The following is a 19,047-nucleotide window of genomic DNA, read 5'->3' on the forward strand; positions in this document are numbered from 1 at the left end:
GAGTGGCTGACACACCAGAAGGCTGTTCTCTGAGACCGGGACGGGCTGGAGAGTTGGGCAGAGGAACCTGATGGGGTTTAACAAGAGCAAGTGAGGGGTCCGGTATGTCTAGTCAGCACATACAGCGCCACTGGGCTACAAGAGGCCCGTTCATCCCGTTCACCACAGCGCGGGAGCTCCAGGCGCGGCCGGCCGGATGTCCCCCCGGAGCGGACGAGGCAGCCGCGGCCCGGTACCCGGTTCCGAGGCGCTCCGGGCCGGGGGACGCCGGCGGAAGGGACCGCTGGCCGGTGCCGGCGGAAGGGGCGGTGCAGCGGCTGCATGGGCGCCGCGTGGGGCCGGGCGGCGCGGCTCGGTCTGCCGGCGGCGGTGCGGGTGCCGGCCCCGCCGTACGCGCGGCTGTGTGGTGGGAGGGCCGCGCCCGGGCCGGGCCCGCTGCTGCCGGCGGCGGCGGCTCTGTCGCCCCGCGGCCCCGCGCCGCGCCTCGCTCCTCACTTCCTGCTCGCGGGGGCGGGGCGCGGTCCCTGGGGCTGTGGCGGTCAGGCGGGAGCGCGTTCCGTCACCGACCTCTGCGGGGAGCAGCCCGTCGCCATGCCCGCCGCCGGCCCCGCCGCCAGCCCCGCCGAGCCGCAGGCACCCGCGGACGCCGAGCCGCTCCGCCGCGGCCGCCGGAGGAAGCCGAAGGTGCTGGGGAGAGAGAGCGGGCGGGCGGGAGCCGGCACGTGCGGCAGCGGGGGCGGCCATTTTGTTCGGCTCGGGGCGGGCGGGCGGCGGCGGCTCGTGGCGTGACGGCAGCCTCGTTCCCTCGGCAGGAGGACGCCAAGGAGAAGAAGCCGAAGCGGCTCGAGAAGCTGAAGCGGCGCGGTAAGGCTGAGGGCGAACAGAGCGCGCCGGAGGAGGACGGCCCGGGCGACGGCGGGATACAGCCGCCCTCGGCCAAGAAGGCGAAGAAGAGCGCGGAGGAGAACGGCGCGGCCGAGCAGGACGGCGCTGCACCCGCATCCGGACACGGAGGGGAACCCGCGGCCGAGGAGCCCGGCGGCGACGCTGAGGTAAACGCGTTTCGTGGTGCATCGAGAGCTGCTCCCCCTGCCCGGCAGTGCCTGGCAGCGGGTGGCTGCTTCCACGCTGCTCTGCTGCTCCCTGTCCCCGTTTGGGTTTCCCGGCGCAGACGGAGCAGACCAGACATAGCCTTTCTCGTGTGGTCATGTAGGTTATGCTGCTCCGTTACCTTTCGGCACTAATAAGTTGTTTTTCTGCCCTGCCTTCACAGGAGCTGACAGAAGAAGCCAGAGAAGGCGCTTTCTCCAATTTTCCTCTCTCCCAGAACACCATCAACCTGCTCAAAGGTTTGTTGAGACGTGTGGCAGAAGAGCCTTCTGCAGGTGTTTGCCCAGGACGGCGCTCTGTTATCCGTACGAACAGACTGAAGCTGAGGGTTGATTCTCTAAATCTTCCTGCATTTATTATGCTGTGATGATATGCATGCAAGCAGCCACTGCAGATCCTGCTGTTATTAGGAGCCAAGCTTCTGATTTGCTCAGTTTTGGCCTGGAGTTTATTTGTTTGTTCAATCCAGTTCTCAATTAAGATCCTTCAGCTGGTTAGGTCAGCTTGCAGGAGATCCAGCACTGCTTAATGAGACCTCTTTGGGTTTACCTTACAGCTCGAGGTGTAAAATACCTGTTTCCTGTGCAAGTGAAGACTTTTCAGCCCATATATGATGGCAAAGACTTGATTGCTCAAGCTCGGACAGGAACTGGGAAAACCTTTTCTTTTGCTATTCCACTGACGGAAAAGCTTCAGAGCGTCCCACGAGATGAGAGAAGAGGCCGTTCACCAAAGGTAATCTATTAACATCAAAACCTTTGAGTGTGGCAAAGCGGATTTCTTGGTTGCTTTGAGGATCTCTTTCTCCTTTATTTGTGCTTGTAGTACTGAAAGTGCTGTTGTCTGAAAGATTTCTGGGAATGAATTTAATTATTTATCGCTTTGTTCTTAAAATGGGGGTGAAAGGAAAGGTGCTGCAGGAGGGCAGGTAGGTGGAGATGGAGGGTTTGTGGCATTTCAGGCTGTCTCTTTTAAGATCTAAACTATGCCAAATTGTTCAGCATTGCTTTTTGTTCTCTCACAATGAGCATTGCCTTAAACGTCCTCAGTGATGGTACTGAAATGTCTCTTCTACCTGATGTTAAGAAAAACATTGCCTTTCTACATCTCATGTTATCTTGTAATGGCTTTCCTTGTTTCCTCTTGCTGACTTCGAGGCGGTGATGCACAGTTTCCAGGTGACAGGAAACGTAACTGGGATGATGGGGAGTTGTACCACCTTTGCAATTATAGCATAGAATAACAAATGAGCAAACGAAAGCCCACTAAATGGTAGCAGTTCTGCAGCACCCCTCCTTTGTTTGACATGAAGTGAATCCTGTTCTCTGTGCCCTCTCCCAAGCACAGCTGCATCTTTTGTTTCCTGTCACTCTCTCCAGGTGCTGGTTCTGGTTCCAACCAGGGAATTGGCTGTTCAAGTTGCCAAGGACTTCAAGAATCTCACAAGGAAACTCTCAGTGGCGTGTTTTTATGGAGGAACTCCGTATAAAGAGCAGTGTAAGTAAACTCGAAGGGTGAGAGTCGACTTCCTCCAAAGTGCATTTCATGAGTAAAACTTGCTTTTGTCCCCATCAGTTTCTCTTCAGTCAGCCACCATGTTGTCTGTAAAGGGATCACACAGTCAGAGTTGAATTATTTTACTTGCAATAAACCTTCATTTAAAAATATGGTTGTAGATCTGCCAAGTACCTAATCCTCCTTGTTGCTTCTTTATCGCGTGTGTTTTGTGAGTGGACATACACTGGGTCTGTGTGACTGTCCAAGGGAAAAAGAGAGCTGTGTAAGTGATTGTGACTCTGTTTCCACAGCCGGCAGTGAAAGAGAAAGAACTTAGCTGAAAAAAACAAGCTTTTCTTTTTTTGTGTGTGATAAAACTGTGGAATTTTCTAATGCCAGCTGATTGCAGTTTAGAAGCCACAGTGTCTTCCTATAAACTTGCATCTAGTGTGGATGCTATTCTTGGCAGAGAACTTGAACCACTATTGGTCTTGCTTATTTGTTACCTAGGCTGAATAGAATGTTTTATTCAGAGATAAAAGTGTAAGACAGTTGCTTTTTGGTAGTAAGGTTACAAACGTTGCTGTGTGCTGGTAGCTTTTTTACCTTTTGTTTCAGCACTCTTGACACAGATATTTTTCTCTCTTTTCTTGCAGTTGATCTCCTTAAAAGTGGTATTGATATTCTTGTGGGAACTCCTGGACGGATCAAAGACCACATTCAGAATAGCAAGCTGGAACTTTCCAACGTGAAGCATGTTGTTTTGGATGAAGTTGATCACATGTTAGACATGGGCTTTGCTGAACAAGTAGAAGAAATCTTAGGATTTGCTTATAAAAAAGGTAAGTTCTGGGATCAGACATGAAGGATTTGGCTTGTTGCAGTTCGTGTTACTGTAACTTCCCATTTTGTGTGAAAAGGATATGAGAAATGTTTTCATTGCTTCAAAGTTTTCTTCTTGTAACTGTCTTCCTGTACCTATAAACTTTTCAGTTTGAGAGAATTCACTTGCTTTGCTTGGTCAGTTAGTTTGCGTGGTCTCAAGCACGAGTCCATTGTAACAGCTGATGTTGGTGATCTTTCTTGCCAGGTTCTGAGAACAACCCTCAGACATTGCTGTTTTCTGCAACTTGTCCACGCTGGGTATACGATGTGGCAAAAAAATACATGAAAGGTGAATATGAACAGGTAGACCTGATTGGAAAGAAGACTCAGAGGACGGCCACGACTGTGGAAGTGAGTGATTCTTCTGCAGAGTTGTGTGGGTCCAGAAGACACATCGCTTGGGTGAAATGGGTTCCATGCTAACTTTCTCAGTGAAGGAATGGAATTACTTTTCTCTTAATTGATACGTGAATGTATGAAGCAGAGCCTTTCTATAGGGGTGGTAGGCTGCAATTTAAAAATCAATTAAGTACAGACATCCTACAACTGAATTCATTTTGTTTCTCCTGTTCGGAGCTTAGATTTAATATGAACACTTATGGTGCTTCTTTCCCAAACAGCACTTGGCTTTACAGTGTCGCTCATCACAGAGAGCAGAGGTTCTTGGGGATATCATTCAAGTCTACAGTGGAAGTCATGGGCGGACAATTGTCTTCTGTGAGACAAAAAGGGAAGCAAATGAGTTGGCTTTGAATTCTGCGCTCAAACAGGTACTGGGGTCTGAATGGAGAGCAGGTGACCTGAATTAGATTGGAGGTTGACATTGCCTGGATGCAGTTATTTCTCCTTGTTTCTCAGATTTCTGAAATCCATGTGTGAAAGCAGAGCTTTGCAGTTAAAATACTCTCTTGGCTGTGATCATGCCATTATTCCTTCAGCTTTAAAATCATACAGAACCAGATCAGTAGGGAAATGTGCTGAATAGCCAGGAAATATTCCTTCTTAACGGCACCTATTGTTTGATCAGTCACTATTGCAGAAAATCCACCAATTACAGTACTGCCATGGAATGTTCTATCGCCCTTGGAAAGTCATTTCATGGCTTGTTCAGTCCACAGGTGATAAATTAAGCAGGTTTCTTGTGCTTGAATTATTACCCTCTTTTGAAAGTGGACACGTGCTGGCTTTTGTTCTTTGGTTATTTTTTTCAGAGAAAAAACCTGTCTGATACTAAAGACCACTAATAGCAATGGGAAGGAAGGCATGTTTTCTTGCAAACAGTCCATGTGAAAGTCTCAAGCTGTTGTGTCTGTGTTGCCTGTCAAATAATGTCTCAGTGGTTTGTTTCACTGACAGGAGGCCCAGTCATTGCACGGTGACATTCCACAGAAGCAGAGAGAAATTACACTAAAAGGCTTTAGAAATGGTGTATTTGAGGTTCTGATTGCAACAAATGTAGCTGCCCGTGGTTTGGATATTCCTGAAGTTGACCTGGTCATACAGTGCTCACCACCAAAGGTAAGTTACTAGGGATGGTAAAATGATTTTTTATTAACTATTAATTTTTTGTGGCAATACAGTGGGCAGCTCCTTTTCTGTTGTTGTGTTTCTGAATCCCTTCTGAACAGCTTTGGGCTTTGTTTTATTCCACTTCTAAAATAATCCTATAACCCTTTTTTCTTATTTGAAACTCCGTTGGTGCTTTTTACTTTGAAAAATCTGTGTCTGTGGTGTCTGTTAAACCTGGGGTAGCAGTTCTCCAATGGTTAGTGTGTGCTTATGAGCTTGGGGGTAGAATGTATTATTCCTTAGCTTTCCAAAGTAGAGTTTGTCTTATGCTTATTCTCTCTCACAATGTATAAATGTTAGTGGTTTAAATGATACAAGGTTTTCTCATGTTGATCTGAATTTCTAAAGGATGTTGATTCCTACATCCATCGTTCTGGACGCACGGGTCGTGCTGGCCGGACAGGGATCTGTATTTGTTTCTATCAGAGGAAAGAGGAAGACCTTCTGAAGCAGGTTGAGCAAAAAGCGGTGAGTTCTGCCTTAAACTTAATGAAATAATCTGGGTCCTGAAGAGACAGTGGCACTCTTACACTATGTAACTGCAGGCTGACTAGGGTTGCATGAGGTCAGCATGGAAGTGGATTGACGTGAAATGTTGGCATTTTAGTGCCGGTAAATGCATCAGCGTCAGCCTATTCTATAGGTTCTCATGAGTTTGCCCGTGCTGGCAGTACTCTGTTGCTGTCAGCGTGCAGACTGTAGCAGGAATGCATGAAAGAGACCATGCCTTTCGTTACAGTCTGCTTGTGAACTGATAGAAAGTAGCTTCAGATTAACAAAGGCAGCAACTTAAATAAAACCTTTTCTCTAGTTTTAGGTATACTTCTATTGAAGTAAAGGTTTGTTTCTATAAACATCAAGTGAATGCAGGTCTCAGTAATATGACTCAGATAGAGTTGAATTATAGAGTGCTGAAAATATCTTTAATTGTAATTTGTTTTCTTGATTCCAGGGCATTACGTTTAGGCGTATAGGTGTTCCATCTGCTACAGATATAGTTAAAGCTTCAAGTGATGATGCTAAGAAGTAAGTTCATTTGCCTATTCTTAAAATACTAGAGTTCTTCCAGCAGCTGTACTCTTTGTGTAAAGTTCTAAGGTTCTGATCTAAAGTTCTGCATGTCTTTCGCTGTCAGCTGCTTTGCCTGCAGACACTGACCGTTCTTCATGAAATGATACCAGTAAATCTGTGTGCTTAAATGTAGACCTTTTTGTAGAACTAAACGTTCTCTATATTCTTTCCAAAGTTAACCTGTTTTTATGGCACAAAAATCTATTGATAGGAAAATTGCTGTTGTGTGGGGAAGAGTTCCACTGCTCTTAGTGAATGGTGAGGGTGTTGTATCGCATCCTATGTTTCTCTGTCATTTTATTGGCCAAGGTTGAGCATTTCATTCCATGCAGCTGTGCTTATGTTTGCTGCCCGATTGGTAGAAATTGCCTTGGTGTAGGTTTTGGTAGAGGGTGAGGATTTCCCAGATGTGAAGGAGATGATAAGCATGGCGTTTGGATTCACCTCATCTTTAGAAAGTGCAGGAGTTGCTGTTAATCTGTAAACTGTTAAACTGTAACTTGTGTTGAACGTGACTGCACTTCACACTGACAGCGTGCTGATCTCAACTGTCTTGCTGTCAACACGCAGGTGTTTAGATGCCGTTCCACCTTCTGCGATAGACTACTTCAGGCAGGTGGCTCGTGAGATCATAGAGGAGAAAGGGGCGGTTGATGCCCTGGCAGCAGCTCTAGCCCATATTTCTGGGGCATCTTCCATACAGCAGCGTTCCTTACTCAACTCAACTGCGGTAAATAACATTATGACTGCTTTAACAAGAACAGATAAAAGGATTGCTCGAGTTCTGTGCAAGTGTGGCATTTTAGTACCTTCTCTTCAGGGCCTTTCAGTATAAAAGTATTTTCAGTATTATTTCTTAGAACTGTTATCTCATTCTAGTTTGTTTCTTGTTCTTTAACGGAACTCTGTTCCTACTGGCATGCTGCTACTAGGGAAAGTAGAGAGACTTGGCATCAGTCAGCACGTTTTCTTGCAATGAGACATCAAATAATTGTGCTGGACATCTAAATAACTCAAGTCTTTGATGCTACAGAAGAGCTTAATTAAGGAATCTTTACAGTCTGATAGGTTGGCTCTTGCTGTTGTATTTTACCTTTCTCAGGAAGCACCTTACTGAGCTATAGGCTGTCCAAGTAAGTTCAGTTTCCTCTTACAAGTGTATTTCTCTGTTACTCCCAAAGGGCTTTGTGACGATGGTGTTACAGTGCTCGATAGAGATGCGTTCCATGAGCTATGCTTGGAGAGGGCTGAAGGAGCAGCTTGGTGAGGAAATAGACAGCAAGATATCTGCCATGCGTTTCCTCAAGGGGAAGATGGTAAGATAGCCCGTCCTTTGGGAAGGAGGGGTGGTGGTGTTGGTCTGTGTGTGTGTGTGTGTGTGTTCAGTTTTGTGCCCTGGGATATATTTGTGGAAAGAAAATACCACTTTATTTATTTATCCGTTGCTATAGGGGGTGTGCTTCGATATCCCCATGGATGAGCTGAATCACATACAGGTATGTTCCAGTTGGAACCTGCAGGGGTGTATGTGAAGTGGAATATATGGTCTTACCTGGGATTTTGCACAGGGTGGGTAAGGGGATGGGGCGTGTGACGTAACAGGGATGTTGCACTGCGAGATGGGCAGACCCAGTGGGGCATTTCCTCTTGCTTGTCCTTGTGCTCCATCCCCGTGCTGGGATCTGTGGCTGGGGTCGTTGCCACACGCGGTGCTGACTGTCCCGTCTGTGTCGGCAGGAGCAGTGGCGGGACACGCGGCGCTGGCAGCTGGCGGTGGCCAAGGAGCTGCCTGAGCTGGAGGAGCAGCCGCAGGACTCGAGCCGCAGGCCGCAGCCGCGCTTTGGCGGCTTCAAGAAGAACGGAAGGGTCGGCGGCTGGAAGCAGGGCTGGAAGCAGGGCCGGCCGGACGGCGGGGCCCTCGAGTAACCGGGACTGACCGTGTTTTTACCCACCAGTAAAGAGCCGCTGGACGCTTTGCCGCTCTCTGTAGCTCCGCAAAGTCGCGCGGGTCGCCGTGACAGCGGGAGGGGGGCGGGGCCTCCGCGCTGCGCGGCGGCGATTGGCTGGCGGGGCGCACGTGACGCGGGGCGAACGAGCGACGGCGACAAGATGGCGGCGGCGGGCGGCGGGTGGGCCGCGGCGTGCGAGAAGTTTCGCAGCGCCAGGACGCTGTCGGCAGTGGAGTCGCGCAAGGACCCGGAGACGGAGCCCTACCGCTCCAAGTACAGCGCCCGGGCGCTGCTGCAGGAGGTGAAGCAGCAGCTGAGCGCCGCCGATGATTGCGACGAGGCGCTGCTGCTGGCCGTGCGGCGGGCCGTGCTGGAGTACGAGCTGGGCGTCAACCACACCGACACCGAGGAGCTGTCGGCCGGCGAGGAGCATCTGCAGCGCTGCACGCAGCTGCTCGAGCCGCACCGCCTGTCCCGGGACTGCGTCTCCCTCTACATCCAGGCCCAGGTGGGCGGGGGGTGCGGGGCCGGGGCTGCGCCGCTACGTCTTCGGGTTGCGGGGTAACGCCTCCGGGCTGAGGAACGGCCCGGTCCTGGGGCTGGTGGAGGTAAGGCCTGAGAGGCAGCACAGCCGTAGAAGACTGGTTTGCGACCTTATTGCAGACCCTTCACTTTTACTTGCTACCCAAATGGAGTTGGGGGATGCTTTTAGTCTTACATGTAAGAACGTGATCACTGAAGAACGTGATCACATCTCGCACTCAGAGCAGGTAACAGCAATAAGGTGAGGGATGATTTGCCTCAGTTTGTACCAGGGGTGATTCGTGTTGGGTATTAGGGAAAAACTCCAAAGGAGCAGTGATGCAGTGGCACAGGCTGCCTGGGGAGGTGTGGGGAGTCACCGTGCCTGGAGGTGTTGCAGAGCTGTGGGGGTGTAGCACTGAGGGGCTGTGCTGGGTGAGCTGAGAGGGTTTTTCCAACCCAAATGACCCAATGGTTAAATCGGTTATCTGGGATTCATGAGGTTACATCTGCTCCTTATCCTTCAGAGGTTGGTACCCCACTGTCAGTCTGTTACCAGCAGTATGCTCTGAGGTTGCATGAGAAGCCAGGCAAAACCCAGGAGCGTCTTCTCAGTGTTTGCATGGGGTGCTTACAGTGTGCTGTTGGGGCATTGCTGCCTTTGTGGCCAAGGGCCAGGAATTCTAGTGCCTTTTTAAAACTTGGGATGAAAGGGACCTTAAAACCCATGGAGTCCCAACCCCTGCTGTGGGCTGGTTGCCCCCCAGCAGCTCAGGCTGCCCATTTGTGGTATGGGGCACCCGCAGCTTTGAGCAGCATTCCCAGCACCTCACTGCCACTCCAAGGAAAGGATTTCTTCCCAGCATTTTTACTGATGTGATGGAAGTAACAATTGAGTATCTAAATAAAATACAAACAAACAAAAACCCAAAACACAGCACTGAACATCAAGATTGTGGTAGCCAGCAGTGGCTGTACTTTTACATGAGCACATCTCCGGTGCTGTAAAGTACATTGTCACCTTGCTGATGCCTGTTTGGCAAGGAGGAGCATTCCTTTTCCTGCCAGGCCTGTTTCTATAGCCCTCCTCCTCATTTCTGTCTTTCTGCATAAGGATACCTGTGATGATTTCTGTCTAATTAAATTTGGTCAGTTCCATTGCACAGCTGTGGGCAAAGTGTTTTTGTTCATAGCTGTCACAATACATGGAGCTTTCTCTTAAAATGTAATAAAATAGAAGGCACTGAAAGGGCTACAAGGCTGGCATACAGCTACACGTAAGAGCTTTCTGAAGGCTTTTTGTTTCCAGTCCTGTTAGATTTTGTAACAACACGTGCTAGGAATTAAATTAGCCCACTAAACATGGGTTTGTAATTAGCACCTTCAACTTAATAATAACATTAGGGTTGTTTTTTGTAAAGAGTAGATGCAGTGAGACGTTACCATGCGCTTTGCTGTGATATTCACTACTGTCTTTATGGCTTTTGCACCACAGCACTTTTTAATTTCCTTGTCAAAATGTACAGGTATTCATTCCCTCCACACTTTTTCCCTATTAGGTTTTTCCACAAAGACTCAATGACAAATCTATTTGCCCGCTCTACTTATACTAGTGTATGATTTCAAGGTTGCTTGAATCAGGTGTAGAAAGGTTTTTCTACACAGTATATTCTATATGAACACACCAGGGGTAATTTAGCAGGGTAAACACAGAAGATTGCCATTTGTGAGGTGACTTTGTATGCCTGCCTGTGTGAGAACCCTCCTCTTTGAGCAGCTTGCAATAAAATAGGTGGGAGTAATTTTTGCCTTTTGGAATCTGCTATATTAGAAGCGTGTCTGTACATAGGCACAAAGGTAGGGTTGAAGACCAATAAATTCTATGGAGAAAATGTTGAGTGTAAGTAGGATTGATTGGAAAATAATTGCTTTTTTTCCTTTTAACTTTAGAACAATCTGGGTATCCTGTGGTCCGAAAGGGATGAAATCAAAACTGCACAGACTTACTTGGAATCTGCAGAAGCCTTGTATAATCAGTACATGAAAGAGGTACGGTGCTTTGTAATCTGGCAGCAGGTCTCACATTCATACATTACATAACTTACAGTTTTGATAATCGTGGAAGAAAACGTACGAAACAATTTGAGTTTGTGAGCTTCGTGATGTGATGTCGCTTCTGAAAAGCCGCGTGGTTTGTTTGCAGGCATAGAAGGCAAAGGAGGATCACTTGAGCATTTCAACATGGATCTGGGAAAATAGTCTGTCTCAGAAAACAGTGATCCTTGTTATAAGGTCTTTGAATTGATACTCCAGTGCTGAATTTGGCTTCTGATTAAGATCATCCTACTTTTGCCTTGGGAATGCTATAAAAGGTCAGGCAATTGCTTTCAGTTCGAGAAGGAAAACAATCTGTAACATCTTCATGGTTTGCTCTGACTGAACAGCAATGTCATGCTGCACAGAGGCAAGCAGTTCAGCTTGTTTCCAAGAGGACGGTCTCCTGAACGGCTAAACCCCTTTTGCATGTTAAATGGTGTTCTGAGTTGTGGATTCTGCTGTGTATCAACAAAGGCTCCCTTGTGCTATTGTTACGCTCTTTGCAAAGCCTTTCCAACACCAGCTTGCTTTGGGGACAGGGCAGTTGTTGAGGGAGCTGAAAATATTAGTGGCCTTAAAGGAGCAGCATTCTGTGATTCAGGTTAAACAAGGTAGTTTCATGAAATTATGGTTTTATGGGAATACAGCTTACAGCACAGGTTACTCTCCTGGAGATTTTAGCACAGGTTATTCCTTATTGGTTACTCCCTGCCATTGCGCTGCCTTTGTAGCTGTGCTAGTCTATGGTTACAGGATAGGTAGTGGATATAAGGAATTAGAAAATATTAGTGGTAAAAATCTTCTGTTTTCTGCCTTCTGGATCAGTTGGTCTAACTAGAGATACTACATCTCTCCACAGATCCTCACCGTAATTAATTCCTGATGTTCATCTTTGGTATTTATACCCAGCCAAGCATGATATTGATAGCTTTCTTTTGTTAATTCCAATGTGCACAACTGTATCTTTCTGTTCTTGTGTGAAGAAAGTAGACAATCTTGTACATATCACAAGATATATCTATGTAAGGATTCTGACAGAGCACTTGGTTTAAATAACAAAAAAAACACTTAATTCAGCCTGCACGAGGATCACGTAGATCAAGATTTAACAGCTTCATCCTCTGAAGATGTTGTCTGCTGTCTCACTGGCTTGTGAATAAAGGGAGTTGAAGTCACATCAAGGCAGCACAAGCAGTCTTTATAGCTGAGCACTCCTGACATCATGTTGCTTGCAGTACTTCTTGCAGAGTGTTTTCACGTTACAGATTAGTGTTGCTGGGCAAGTGAACGTTTCATGCTTGCAGATGTGCTTAGTAGTAAATTGATGCTTTAAAAAGCATCATGTAGAGCCATTTTGTTGCTGTATAATCTAAAGACTTCCAATTATAGTCCTGTAGAATATAAGTGAGTATTTCTGAGGCAGGTAGCATGTGTTATTTTAAACTACACAAACAAGTTTTTACAAGCCAAACCCTTGTATTTCCATGTGAAATCATAGCCTTCTTTTCCTAAATTTCTTGAGGTATGTAGAATTGCGCCAGAAGTGTGACAGTCAGATAGCAGTAGATGCATTACGTGAAGTTCTGTTCAGTTTAGGAAAGGAAAATGGGTAAATAGCCTGCAGCCAGAAGAGGGAGTCACAAAGTAAGAGAAATGCAGCTTCCTGAACATACTGTGTACTCATGCAGGATGGAAATCCTCCCCTGGATCCCAGCGAACATTTCATGGCAGAAGAAGAAAAGCTCACAGACCAAGAAAGATCAAAAAGGTGGGTGAGTAACAGCAACCTAGATTTATTTTTTAATTTGTATTTAGAGGGGTGTTTTTTTTAGGGTCTAAAGAATTAAAAGAAGTCTAAAGAGCTTGTTTTTCCAGATTTGAAAAAGCCTACACACATACATTGTATTATCTGGCCCAAGTTTACCAGCACCTGGAGATGATTGAGAAGGCTGCTCAGTATTGCCATACTACTCTTAAACGACAGCTTGAGTACTGCGGCTACTACCCGGTAGAATGGGCGCTCAACGCTGCTACCTTGTCACAGTACTATCTCTCCAAGGTAATGTATCTCATGCTTTTCTGCTTTAATCGTGTAAGAAATGTTTATTGGCTCTAAATAATCCACTGAGCCAGGAAGTGCTTCAGGTCTTTTTTAGGGGTTATGTCCCACACTACTCAGATACCTTCCTATACTTAAGTCTTCTACTATACCTCGGCCTGTTAATGCTAATTTCAACAGCAATTCATGATTTCTGTGTTTCTTGATATATTGACAACCATAACCATTAAACAAGGCAAATATAGATCTAAATCTGACTTGTGATGTTGACTTGTTTATCCAGCTGAGTCTGTTTAACACCCTGTGATACTGTCACAAGGCAGAAGGAAGTGATGGTAGCATAGATCAGAGCAGTGTGAAAACGTCCGCAATTGTTCTTGTGGCTGTGGTAGCACAAAAATACTTAGCTAAAATACTGTATTCAGTTGTGGGTGTGGAAAAAACGTATTTTATTCCATTGCCCTGGGGAGCAAGCTGCCAAGCCTCCCAGTTCTATAGTTGTGTTGTGCCCCTGTCTCTTACTGCATGAGGTGAGAGGGTTTAGCTGAGAGCATTCTTTCTGTTCCTTCCATTGGTGACAAACTGTTGTTTCCATCTGTCTCAGCAATGTTTTATGGAGTCCCGACACTGTTTAGCAGCAGCCAGTGTCATCTTCAGCCAGGCTGGACAGGTGCCATCTACTGAAGACAGTAAGTTCATGTAGAAGTGTTCAATAATAAAAAAGGTGAATTGTGCACTGTTAGTACCTGCATTAAAATGAAGTCTCTGTGTATGTACTAAACTTATCCAAGTGATAATTTTCAGCAATCTTCTTCTGTTTACAGTAAACTGGTTTGTATTTATATATAAAATACAGCTTACCTTGACTTCTGAATTGTCAGAAGACAGTAATTCAATGATTCAAAACAAATGCTTCCTAGGAACGGTTTTTAAAGGGAGGAAAAAAAAGAAAGAACTGACTATGGCTTTAAGGATCTGTTGTTATGTGATAGCATCAGCATTCAGATCCTCTGCTCTAGGCTTATGCTTTCCTTATCTACAGTGTAGCCTTTTACATTCCATGTCTTGGGCACATGGAAGTTTCAAAATGAAACAGAGCTTAACTCACAGAGAGTAAGTAAGCATGCAGGGCAGCCCTAGTGTGAGTTCTTAACTCTGGCTTATAACAGTGTGTATTGTTCAGTTTCTAATGATTTGAGCTGTTCAGGATACAAGCACTTTAATCCAATGATGTTATTACACGTGAAATAGAATTTTCAATAGGTTCAGCTGAGTTTTATTTAACCCACTGTCACTGAACTTCAGTTAGTTTCATTGCTTTCAGTATTTCCCTTAGCTCAAAAACATAGAAAACTCTGCAGTTGCCTTTGAGGGTGGTGTCCAAGAGACTTTTAGTTTCAGGGAACAGGGCTGTCAGAACTGAGTTATGCTTATTTGTAGGCTGTTTTCAGACAACATATTTTATGAAACGTTCGATAGATCTGAGTGAGGGTTCACAGACTTCTATAGCTACGTGCCTGCACAGTTGTTTGACTTAATGTGGTTCACAAGCCAAAAATGGAGGTTATGTGTTCGGTAGGAGCAGAGCACGGGAGCACACGTGCAGTTATGCTGTAGAATTCAGGCGTGAGACTGAAAGTAACAAAGTGTCCTGGTTGTACTTCATAAATTTCTTGTGTGACTTCTGGGCAAGTCAACCAGCATTTATCTCAGCTCCCTCCTACGCTCAACAGTGATACTTGAATCTGTTTGGTGGAGTGAATGTTTCTCTGATATTCACTTTTCCCAGAACAGAGTGCGGGGCTGTGAAGCTGAAGGTCACTGTGCAGGAAGCACTAGCTCACAGACGGGCTAACACACAGTTAACATTGGCCACTCTGATGCACTTTCCTTCTGTCTTGTTAATCAGTATGTAAACATGAGCACAAATGCTTAGTGAAGGTGCCTTTTTAAAATTAGCAACAATTGCTTCCTTCTAAGAACAACCTGGTTTCTCTGATGGATAATAACAAACAGAACTGATCTGAGTACGACTTTTTATTTGGTGACAACGAGTGCTTGCATCCCCTCGTTGTTCAGCAGACTCACTGCCCCCTGCCCAGAGAATGGGAAGTTTGAAACCCATCTGTGTTTTGAAAGTGATATCTCAAGACTATTTATAGCAGTAGAGAGATCATGGGGAGAAAAATACAGGAGTTGCAGAGCTAATAGATACTATTTTGGTACCAAAGGCAGTTTCCCATAATTTTGTACCCTTTTTTAATACTGAGTCTGGAGCTGTCATTGACAGAAGCAATTACTGAGCAGGCAGATGAATCTTGGAAAGCAAACTATGATTTTTTCTCCTGCTGCAGAGAGACATGAAGACCTTTTCCAGTAAGATTTTAAAGCTTTCTAAATGTGCATTCCTTTTTGAAGAATTCACGCGTGACATGTCCATGTTCATCTATGTGGGTTTCTACCAGAATGGAAGCTTACAGAGTTGTTATATAGCCCAACACAGAGAACACTTTTGTCTAACAACAAAGAAAAAAGAATTAAATATAAATAATGTATTCTTCACATAACATTTGAGGTTATTACTGGAACACTTAAGCTTTTCTGAAGGCTGTGTGCTTATGTCCATTAACTAGATGAAACGGAGCAAGACCAGCAGGACCTTAGACAGAGAAAAGCTGAAATTGCAAGGTGCTGGATTAAGTATTGCTTGAATCTTCTGCAGAGCGCTCGGAAATTACTTGAGGTAACTGAAAATCTGTCCTTTTGTTGTTGTTGTTTAAAAAATTCTGTTTTGATGCTTGTAGCAGGAATTGATTCATGGTTGATAGCAAATGATGAACAATTGTCCAGTGAATAATTCAAGAGATGCTGGAAATCTAGCAGGTACTTCATGTCGTGCCTTGACTTTATTGCAGTACTTAGAAGTAAGCGCAAATGTGAGATCAGCTCTGTGGTGTGATCAGTGTGCTGCTTCTACAGCAGCTTCACAAATTCCCCTCCTCTTTGTTGAGTTTTCTTGTGCCTTGATTTTTGGCAGGTTGACTTCTTAGTTAACAAGCAGTAAGAACATCATCTTGCATTTCTATATGCTTGTATTTTCATGCTTGAAACTGAGCATTTGCTGAAATGCTCTACTGAAATAGAAGCTTTCATGGTTTGGCTGTTTTGTTGTACAGACTTGAATTGTTTTAGCATTGTCACTGTTTTTTTAATAGAACGTAGATGTTTATCAATATGTTTTTTAGTGAGTATAAGGTTGAATAACTAATGTGTCTTGTCTTGCGTTTGGTTGCTGGTTACTTTGTGTTTGAAAGATAACTCCGAAGTAAAATGATGCAGTGCAAGCTTGTCTTTGTAAGGCACGTGTGTTTTTAATTAGTATGCTTTATCTTTTCAGGACAACATAGGAGAGCTGGATCCAGACAGGCAATTGGAACTTAAAGCCCAAAGGAAGAAAGAGGAAGATGAAAAGGAGAATGGCAGGAAAAAGGCTGTGCTTTTTGGGACGAGTGATATATGTGACTCTGTGTTAGCCATGGAAGAAAAAGTGAGCAGCATATATCCTTTAGATTTTCAGGAAGCCAGAGAAATCTTCCTAGTGGGTCAGAATTATGTTCAGGAAGCAAAGGAGTTTTTTCAGGTGGATGGTTATGTTACTGACCATATTGAAATTGTTCAGGATCACAGTGCTCTGTTTAAGGCACTTGCTTTCTTTGAAGAAGACTATGAGAGACGTTGCAAAATGCACAAGCGTAGAATAGACATGTTGGAGCCTATATATGCAGACTTGAACCCACAGTACTACCTGTTGATTAGCAGGCAGCTTCAGTTTGAACTAGCAGATACCTATTATGAGATGATGGATTTGAAGGTAGCTATTGGTAACAGGTTAGAAGAGTTAGACTCACACACAATTAAAAAAATTAACTCTCTGGCTCAGTTAGCCATCAAATATTATGAACTCTTCTTAGATTCACTGAGGAATCCAGATAAGGTGTTTCCTGAGGAGCTCGAGGAAGATGTTCTTCGCCCTGCGATGGTGGCGAAATTTCATATTGCACGACTGTATGGTAAACTTATTACTTCTGATAGCAAAAAGCAGCTGGAAAATATGCAGACGTCATTAGAATATTACATGTTTCTGGTAGACTATTGTGAGAAGCACCCAGATGCCGTCCGTGCTATTGAAACTGAGCTAGAACTCAGTAAGGAGATGGTGGGTCTTCTTCCAACAAGAATGGAGAGGCTAAGAGCAAAACTGTGTCCGTTCATCTAAATGTTTGCCTTGAAGGAAGCGTGTGCTATTGAAATGATACCCGTCAAAATAAAATCAGCTTCTGTGCTGATTAATAGAATTTAAGTGGCTACAGTTTGGCCGTCCAACTAGAACCTGCAGTAATACAACCTTGTGGGAGAAAAAGAGCTCTCCAACTTAGTAGCTCACCCACACTAGTGGTGTAAACCTTAAATGTTAAATGAACGTTCAGCTGATGCTTTGTATTGCTTGTCCTGTATATAAATGTAAACCTCTTCTACCTTTTGTTTTTTCCTTTGACTGGGATCTAAGTGAAGTGCTGTACAAAAATGGTTCCTTCTGAGACTATTCCTCTGGGAAATTTTTCTAAGAAACTTGAAGCATGTTCTTCCACCTAGAAAGCATTTTATCTCTTCTAACCTTTGTCCCCAGAAAACCCTATCCACGTGAAGGGAATTTTATTTTCTATATTTATTTTGTGATGCTTGATGGTTTTTTTTTCCCCGTTAATAAAGATGTAACTGATAGAGGCTCAATAAATGAGTAGCTTAGCTGAATGTTTCTCAGAGTCCTTACAATTCTGTTTCCTTTTATGTTACTAAGATATATAGTACATCTTCTGCCAAAATACGTAGTGATGAAAGTGTTTCTGAGCATCTGAACTGCCAGAACGCCAAGCAAGAAAGCAGCAGACTTGTGGATGGAGGTGGGAGGGGAAACCCTGCTCTTAATATTCCTATTGGGAGCTGATGGGGTAGAGGTACATATAGTGCTCCAGCAGATTCTGGGTAACACATAAAGTCCTGAGAAGCTGTTAGTGCCTCCTCATGTTGGTTGGAGCTGCAAGTGAAAGAACTGGTTTCTTATGGGGAAAAAACAAAAAAAAAAAAAAGAAAAAGAAAGGAGGAGGTGGAGCATATGCATGTGAGAAAGTACATCTTGTACGTGTGGTCAGAATCTCTAGTTAGCAGAATCCTGCATCGAACTGACTGGCTGACTGCTAACCACAAACAGGCCAATGAATGGGTCCTGGAAATGAGATGGCAAAACTCAGAACTGGAGCACCTATTTGCATGCATACAGAATAAGGCAGTGTGTGTGTATGTGTGTATGTGTGTGCACTGTTCATTTTCCTAAATAAAAGTCTAATCAGCCTCTAAGAGTTTCCGCTCTCTATGCTTTAATTCAGTTTTTCCTTTAGCCTGATAGTAGGACAGCCCACAGTTCCTTACAAACTGCAGTGCACTGTAAGTATATTTCAAATGTAGTAAATATCTATGGACTCACAGAAACCAATAATGTCAGTTCTTCATCTCCTGTAGCAAATGTTGAAAGCTACCACTGGCTGAACACAGTTTATTGTTAAGACTGTATCGTGGCGGATGCTCACTGCAACACATTATTGCATTGGTGTTTTTAAGGCATGTCTTTTTCATGGAAACCTTTTGAATAGTTCCTACTTGTGTGACATGATTTGACAAAATGAAGTAAGATCTTGTAGTTAGGTTTAAAAAAAGAGAAGGAGGGAGGCGGGACGAGAAGGGGCTGTTTGGATTAGGCAACAAAGCTCCCTTCAGGAATGCTGAGTTTTAACTGTGTGAAGTATGTGTGAGGTCAGGCGTTTATTTCAAAGATTAATTGAAGATTAGATCCCTGTGAACTCCATTTAACCTGCATTTCTTATTCCTTTTTGTACCTTGGGAAAAACCGCTGAAAATTCCTTGCTGTTGTTTTAGTAGTAGTTTTTCTTTACCCAGCATAAAGCAGCGAGGTTTTCAAGACACCCACGTTTGTGCCGAGTGCATATCAAGTGCAAGATCTCCAAAACATGGAGGCTGTAACCTCAGCGTCCTCTTCAAACAGTGCGTAACACTCACCAGAGGTAACGTGCTTTGGTTAAAAACAGTTTTGTTGTAGCTGAAATGCTTTGGAATGCTTTCAGTTCTTGTTCCGAATGTGTTATGTAGTATAAATTGGATTGACCCAAGCAGATTAATTGTTTCAGGACCCTTCCCATGGAAGGAATCTTTTAT

At 44.7% G+C, this 19,047-nt stretch overlaps 2 protein-coding genes across 2 annotated transcripts; both read left to right on the plus strand.

Annotated features, from left to right (window-relative positions):
* The first annotated feature begins 298 nt into the window (after window positions 1–298).
* LOC140253827 (nucleolar RNA helicase 2-like) lies at window positions 299–8,107 on the plus strand. The gene is made up of 15 exons (XM_072339800.1): window positions 299–684; window positions 813–1,052; window positions 1,274–1,349; window positions 1,667–1,845; window positions 2,490–2,607; window positions 3,264–3,449; window positions 3,698–3,843; window positions 4,113–4,262; window positions 4,849–5,010; window positions 5,410–5,529; window positions 6,014–6,087; window positions 6,703–6,862; window positions 7,314–7,448; window positions 7,584–7,628; window positions 7,870–8,107. The coding sequence occupies exons 1-15, from the start codon at window positions 322–324 to the stop codon at window positions 8,056–8,058; spliced, it is 2,343 nt and encodes a 780-aa protein (XP_072195901.1). The 5' UTR covers window positions 299–321; the 3' UTR covers window positions 8,059–8,107.
* A 57-nt stretch (window positions 8,108–8,164) lies between these two features.
* On the plus strand, window positions 8,165–17,916 carry KIFBP (kinesin family binding protein). The gene is made up of 7 exons (XM_072339801.1): window positions 8,165–8,589; window positions 10,554–10,652; window positions 12,389–12,468; window positions 12,576–12,759; window positions 13,364–13,448; window positions 15,393–15,502; window positions 16,157–17,916. Exons 1-7 carry the CDS (start codon window positions 8,242–8,244, stop codon window positions 17,033–17,035), a joined length of 1,785 nt encoding a protein of 594 aa, XP_072195902.1. The 5' UTR covers window positions 8,165–8,241; the 3' UTR covers window positions 17,036–17,916.
* The last annotated feature ends 1,131 nt before the right edge of the window (window positions 17,917–19,047 follow it).

Source organism: Excalfactoria chinensis, chromosome 6 (assembly GCF_039878825.1).
Source record: "Excalfactoria chinensis isolate bCotChi1 chromosome 6, bCotChi1.hap2, whole genome shotgun sequence".
In the NCBI taxonomy this organism is placed as follows: domain Eukaryota; kingdom Metazoa; phylum Chordata; class Aves; order Galliformes; family Phasianidae; genus Excalfactoria; species Excalfactoria chinensis.